The sequence below is a fragment of the Amblyomma americanum genome, chromosome 3 (genome assembly GCF_052857255.1).
Source record: "Amblyomma americanum isolate KBUSLIRL-KWMA chromosome 3, ASM5285725v1, whole genome shotgun sequence".
In the NCBI taxonomy this organism is placed as follows: Eukaryota; Metazoa; Arthropoda; class Arachnida; order Ixodida; family Ixodidae; genus Amblyomma; species Amblyomma americanum.
This window is the reverse complement of record NC_135499.1, coordinates 192,481,411-192,487,743: the sequence shown is the minus strand read 5'-3', so window position 1 is coordinate 192,487,743 and position 6,333 is coordinate 192,481,411. Positions and strand designations below refer to the sequence as shown.

The 6,333-nt window shown below is 43.4% G+C and overlaps 1 protein-coding gene across 1 annotated transcript; it reads right to left on the bottom strand.

Annotated features, from left to right (window-relative positions):
- Positions 1-1,242: 1,242 nt before the first annotated feature.
- Positions 1,243-6,013, bottom strand: MESR6 (misexpression suppressor of ras 6). The gene is made up of 3 exons (XM_077659378.1): positions 5,503-6,013; positions 4,596-4,907; positions 1,243-1,773 (listed from the first exon to the last, which is right to left on the bottom strand). The coding sequence occupies exons 1-3, from the start codon at positions 5,821-5,823 to the stop codon at positions 1,282-1,284; spliced, it is 1,125 nt and encodes a 374-aa protein (XP_077515504.1). The 5' UTR covers positions 5,824-6,013; the 3' UTR covers positions 1,243-1,281.
- Positions 6,014-6,333: the final 320 nt, after the last annotated feature.

Sequence of the window (6,333 nt, the reverse complement as noted above, 5' to 3'; positions counted from 1 at the left end):
GCCCTGCTCTTTGAAGCTAGGTCAGGGTGTCTTAGAACACGCAGCTACAAAAAGAAATTTAACGAAGAAAATGACGTGCTGTGTCTGGTAAATCTGTAGAAACAATAGAACACCTCGTACTAAAATGTGATGGTATCCATCCCAATTTCGATGCAGGCATAGTCACCCTTCCCAAGGCCCTAGGGTTTAGAGATAACAATGGTCATGTAAATAAACCTGCGGTGGAAATGAAAAAGCGATTGGAAGATTGGTGGCTCAAAAGCAGAGTGGTGCCATAGCGTTAAATGTGTAGGAAGACGTATTTAAAGAAAATGGCGAATTTTAATAATTAACAGTTAAACAAAAATAAAGGGAAAAAGCTGGGCATGTATTTCTGAAATCTATTATTACACCATATTTTGCGAAACCTGTTCATTTAAACTCTGCATTTGATCGAGCCTGAAAAAGGTTTAGCTCTGGTTAACCCTAATTGAATTGCAAAAACTTTGTTTCCTCGGCACGTCGTCTACGCAGCGTCTCAATCCGACCCTCTCGAGAACTCAAACCAGTCTCTTCCGCAGTTGAAGAGTCACTCCGGGACATGGCACGACTTCTTCTAGCCGCATCTTCGTTGCGAAGCTTATCGAGTCGTCTGGCGCGTTCTTCTGCCGTCTCTTGAGCGCGTTAATGCGCTCAAGAGACGGCACATTCAAAGTTGATAAAAAGAGCTATCGTTCACGCCTGCCGTTCTGCCCTAGAAAAGGCATGTCACCACAAAATGAGTTTAAGTCTTAACCATCAGATTGAGAGATTGTATGCTGCTGGGTATCCAAGGCAAATGATAGCCTGTGTTTGCGAAAGCTTGCTACACAGCATGAAGAATACAAACCGCCACGCGAAAGAAGAACAAAAACCTGTGTGTGTCATGCCTTACGTGCACCGTGTGTCACACAATTTAAAGAAAGTTGCAGGAAGATACGGCGTCCAACTTGTGTGCGGCGCCGTGTAAGCTTGCTAAAGTGTGTGCTATCTTGAACAGAGAAAAATGTCAGCATGACAAAAAATAAAATCTTCACATGCGATTTGTGCACTTTCCAAAAAACAAGGGCACATTATGGCAGCATCTCTATCACTAAAGTGTCTCAACATTGAGATGACATTTAACAAGGCCTCCATGTATATTTTAGTACACTACTAAAGACAACCTTGTTGGTGCCTGTAATATGTATAGACAACTGCCCACAAAAAAAAATAGCACAGAGAGTATTGGCAGTTTAGTGACTCCCAGCTAATTTGTTTTTATTATAAAGTGGCCTCTATTGTGTCACCAGCAGTGTCGTAATCTAATTGAATATCCAGATCACCATACACATTCTTCAGCATGTCAATCACCGAGTCTTGAATGAAGTCCACTTGTTCAGGTGGGCAGTAGGCATCAATGCTGGAGCGGGCTATTGTTATTATTGCTGGCACCACGCACAAGCCCTGAAGAAACCTAGCAGTGCTGGCAATGAGATCCAAGACTTCCTGCTTTGAGCTTCGATGATGAGGCAGGGTAGAATTCAAATCGCATGTGCAGCCTGCATCGTGAATCAAATCAGCATGCAGGGTCTCTCCAACTGGAGGCCGTTCTCTCAGATCACTGCACAGAGCTATCAACTCGTCTGGGCACAAAGGCACTTCATGATCGTCTTCATGCACAGGTTGCTCTGGCAAACTGCTGCTGCCATGCAGCTGCTGTTCCAGGCAGGCCCTTAGGAACTTAAGCTGCTTGGCACGACCCTCTTGAGCCTCCTGCAGTAAAAAAAAAGTAGTACTCCTCATCTTCTCGGTCACATAAAGCTCTGAAGCAGATTGTTAAGCCCCTGAAAGCACTTTCTACACAGCTGGGCACAAACTCGCACCTTTTTCTCAGTCTTGTCTACCTAGCATTGATTGATTGCTCACAACAAAGTCCTGCAGTGCCCGAAGGCATTATTGCAAGGGAGGAATGACTTAACAGTACGTTGTGTTGGGCAGGTTGGAAGTAATTCATATTGTGGACCAGTGCAAAACAAACAACGGACCTAGCGTCCGTGTCGCCTTCTCTTTCCTAGGACCGTTGTCCGTTTTGCGCTGGTCCACAATATGAGAAAATGACATTTGCTGGTAAGGCCAAAAGAAGAACAAGAAATACCATGATACAAGAGATAATGGAAAACATGCACCAAAAGATGACAACCGAGAGCCACAAATGCAATGACAAAATGCTGAAAAACACATGAAAAGGAGGACAACTGCACATCATGTCATATGTCTGATAAAAATGCACAGAAACAATCTTTCGTGCAGGACTCGGCAATGCCAGGTAAGAGCCAGTTCCAATCATTGATCGTCAGTAGAAAGAATGAGTTTTTAAATACATCTGTCAGGCATTTTATCTTGCGGATCCTCCACTGATGATCAAGTCTAGATAAAAAGTAAGGTGCAAATAGGTACCAGTCTTTGTTGATGGTCAGCTTTCCAAAATAGATGATATACAACCTGCAATGGTTAAGGTCCCCAGCCGGGTTGGACTTTAAGAGAGGTGACATTAGTTGAGAAGCTACAGTTGCTAGATAAAAATCTTGCAGCATTATTTTAGATGCGTTCGAACATAGATAAATAAGCAAACGAGGGGTCTCGTACAGGGTATGCATATTCCAGAATTGGTGTAATGTAAGTGAAATACAGGAGTTGCTCGACATTAGGCTGCGCTTTACTAAAGTTACGTTTTAAGAAGTTAAGCATTCTGCAGGCTTTGGATGTAATATAGTCAACTTGCCAAGCCCACGTAAGATAAGATGTGAAATAAACACTGAGATACTTGTAGCATTCTGCTACTTTTCGCAAGGGAACGTTATTTATTGAGTAACAGGTTGGAATTGGGGAACACTTTCGAATGAAAGAGACAAATTGGCATTCTGTAGTGTTTAAAGACATTTGGCATTTAGAACATGATCTCTGAATAGAAGTCAGGTCTCGCTAAAGGTTTAATGCATCATAACTTTCAAGAATACGGTATACGATGCAGTCGTCAGCATAAAGCAGAACTTTGCAGGTAAGATCACCTAAAACAAGTGCATGTCCTGCGCTGTTCATTCGTTGTGTTTGTCCTTGTAGGCGCTATTGTTTTACCTGGCTTAAGTAGTATGCACCATCTGGCCCAAATTGAAGTTCTTCCAAATCCAAAACAATTGTTTCAGGCAAATTTAGCATTCATAGCAAATAGGGTACTTCTTTATGCCTACTAGCAAATAATATCTCTCAGAAAAGTGAGCATGATAGCAAGTCCATCGTTTTTTTGCACACAGATTTTGCCACCAGTACTAATGTAATATTTTTTTTTCTGAATGTATAGCATCATGTGCATTATCAAAAAAGAAAATGACTTCACAATCCATATGGTGTTAATTTCACAAATCCTGATATTTTAGTATTACAGTTTCAAACTATTTTGACAATTAGTAAAACATTTTGCACATGCAGGTGAAAATTTAACCAGTGGTATATTCCATAGGAAAACTAATGAACTGGCTGTCTTGAGGCCTGGATAAACTTGTCTGGATCAATATGATAAACGGCGCTTGAAAAGGTTAAATGCAATAAACTCTGAAATACTACATAGCCTGCGGCTATCTACTTTAGCCTGCGGAAGAGACTCACATAATGGTGTTAAGTCATGCCAACACCTTCTAAAATGCAAAGAACACAATACAGCTGCATGTCTCTGCAGCTGGACAAGTGCTGCTCATAAATGATGCTTAGTGCTGCCTAATAAAATCCCTTATTAAAACACTTCCATGTGATGCTTAAGACAACTTGGACACTGTTTACCACACAAGGCTTCGAACTCAACACAATACCTGCTGGTTAAACAAACAGGCTCAACTATATGGCAGATTGCTGATGTTTCAAATTAACATCTAATTTTACACACAATTGCCTCACAGAACTTTTTCAGTTTGCAGCACATAGCTATATGCACTTCACACAGGATAAATGTGACTGACATTGAATGCAGAGTCTGGCTGCACAAGTTACATTTGACGCCCGAAATAATATGGTGGTAGAAGACTTACGAGCGTTTTCCCTTAATGGAAACAGTTCTACCCAATTTTCATGAATGCACAATGCAGAGGTCGGCGCTTGAAATAATTTTATGTGTTTTCATCCCTCTCCTTGCCTAAGCATTCTTTTCATGCAGTTTTCAGCAACTAATATCGACACATAACTATTCTGCTATTTACATGCAGTCCAATACATTCAGTGTTCACAGCCTCGAACAGGACTTCGCATCTTGTACCAATCAATCAGCCACACAATAGAACAATGCATTCTTGTTATGGAGGAGTTGCAGTAAGCCCACGCTCCCCATCCCAGTACCAAGTCTAGTATTTAAGTGGCATCCAAGAGTCCTTTACATGTGCACACTGCCCTCTGATGGGAAGCTGTGCACTCGCACTAATCTGTATAAGCTAGTCTGTGTAGGCAACTCAAAAAATCATGCACTCAAAGGGTTCCTTGGGTTCCATGTCTTGCTGTGAACTCCTTTGAATTTCTCTCCAATAGTACTACCTAGATAGGGAAGCACCAACCTTGATCTTCTTTGTGTCCTGCACGTCTCTAGGCCAGTCCCAGTGGTACAGTTTACGCAGCCTGGCCATCTGGTTTGCAGTTAGCATGAGTGAGAAAGGGTCCTGTGTGCTGTAGAAGTCAAGGTCAATGTCGAGCACAACCTGCCGCGAACCACGCTGCCAGGCCTTGTCCGTGGTCCGGTGTGCGAGCAGCCAGTCAAGCGGCTGCACCCTTAGAGTCACTTCATGTGTACCAGATAGCTCGTCACTTGGAGCCCAAGCACATTCACTAAGAAAGTACGGTAGAGGACTGGAGACTTTCGCACGGCTGTCCTGCAAAAACATGCACATACACTGCTACGAGCATTTTCTGGTGGCTGGCTCAGCTTGTGACTGACTGGCCCAGTTCACTTCATTACTGGTTCCTGTTAGAGATGTGTCAGCTTGCACCACAATAATCTCTCCGGTAGCTGCCAAAAAGCCAGACATCAGCACCAAAGTCGTCAAAAAGAGACATTTACTGCTAGGAACACTTATAATTTGTCAGGATGAGATTTTTCCAGAGGCAAATATGCAACCTTTGCCAAACCTCTTGTGTGTAATGGTTCTGTTAGCAGGCTTGCAAAGATGCCATCATTTAGCGGAGCATACCAAAAGCGCATTTCTCCGAGTCATTTGGCATGCGTACGCAATGCTCTAAAAAGTAATAATAAAGAGTGCAAGCTGCAGGCGTCAGCCCGAGTTTAATACAATTGCTTACGACGTAAAGACACGCAGAAATCGAGTGCCCTGAGGTTTTTCAACATGAAACGAACATGGTCAGTTCGGTTAGTTCCCTGCTGGCGTATTCAACGCACTATGACAAATTTAAATTTGATGATGGAAAACATCTTTTTGTATGTCTTTTTTTTTTACGATTTGAGCTCACCTTTTCGCCTATGAGAAAACAGTGGTCTCCGTCCGGCAACTGGTCTGACCAGGGCGAACGTACCCACAACAAGCGATCGAAGTGACCCGCCAGAGCAGCAGGCATAATCCAACTTTCGATGTCAATAGACGACATTACATGCTCACGATCTCGTACATTCTGCGGCTCAAGCTGGGGAGGAATCACGAGGTCGGGATGGGCATCCAAGTGAATCATTAGCAGGCCATCGAAATTAAGTTTCTTCGACCCAATGGCACGATATATGTGACTCAACGCGTGAAAATGCGGCTCTACCACACGAACCGGAATGGGATGGCCCATGTTGATCTAACCTAATTATAACGCTGGCGCGATACAGCATTCATTACAAACAATGCAAGCACAATACACGGCTATGCTCCCATCGCTTTCAAGCGCCCTCCATGTAAAGAGCTCCTAATTTCAGCATCTAATATCTACTACCAGCCGCTGCTTTCAACAGTTCACGGTGCTTTCAACACAGCAACACAACAGCGGACTACAGCCAATTAAATCCGCCTTGCTACAGCCGCTACAGCTTCCGAAAAAGTGGATGGATGGATGCATGGATAGATGATAGGAGCGTCCCCTTTGAAATAGGGTGGCGGCAGTTGTCACCACTGAATCCCACTAAGGGGCTGGATGCCGCATCGGGCACCCGAAAGTGAAGCCACCGGAAGTGTGGTACCTCAGCACGATTTTTCAGTCTCAGTGTTCGTTTTCCACTTAGCATTTTGTCTTTTCGACGTTCTCGTCTTTTTTCATGACAATGCCTACCTGTTGCGGTGTCAACTGCATGAGGAGAGAAGCAAA

Bases quoted from the DNA above. Each gene is read 5' to 3' on its own strand.
- MESR6 (XM_077659378.1), bottom strand. From the start codon at position 5,823: ATGGGCCATCCCATTCCGGTTCGTGTGGTAGAGCCGCATTTTCACGCG. The intron at 4,908-5,502 runs GTGAGCTCAAAT...ATGTTTTTGCAG, and splicing joins GTTTTCTCATAGGCGAAAAG to GACAGCCGTGCGAAAGTCTC. The intron at 1,774-4,595 runs GTTGGTGCTTCC...TTTTTACTGCAG, and splicing joins AGGACACAAAGAAGATCAAG to GAGGCTCAAGAGGGTCGTGC.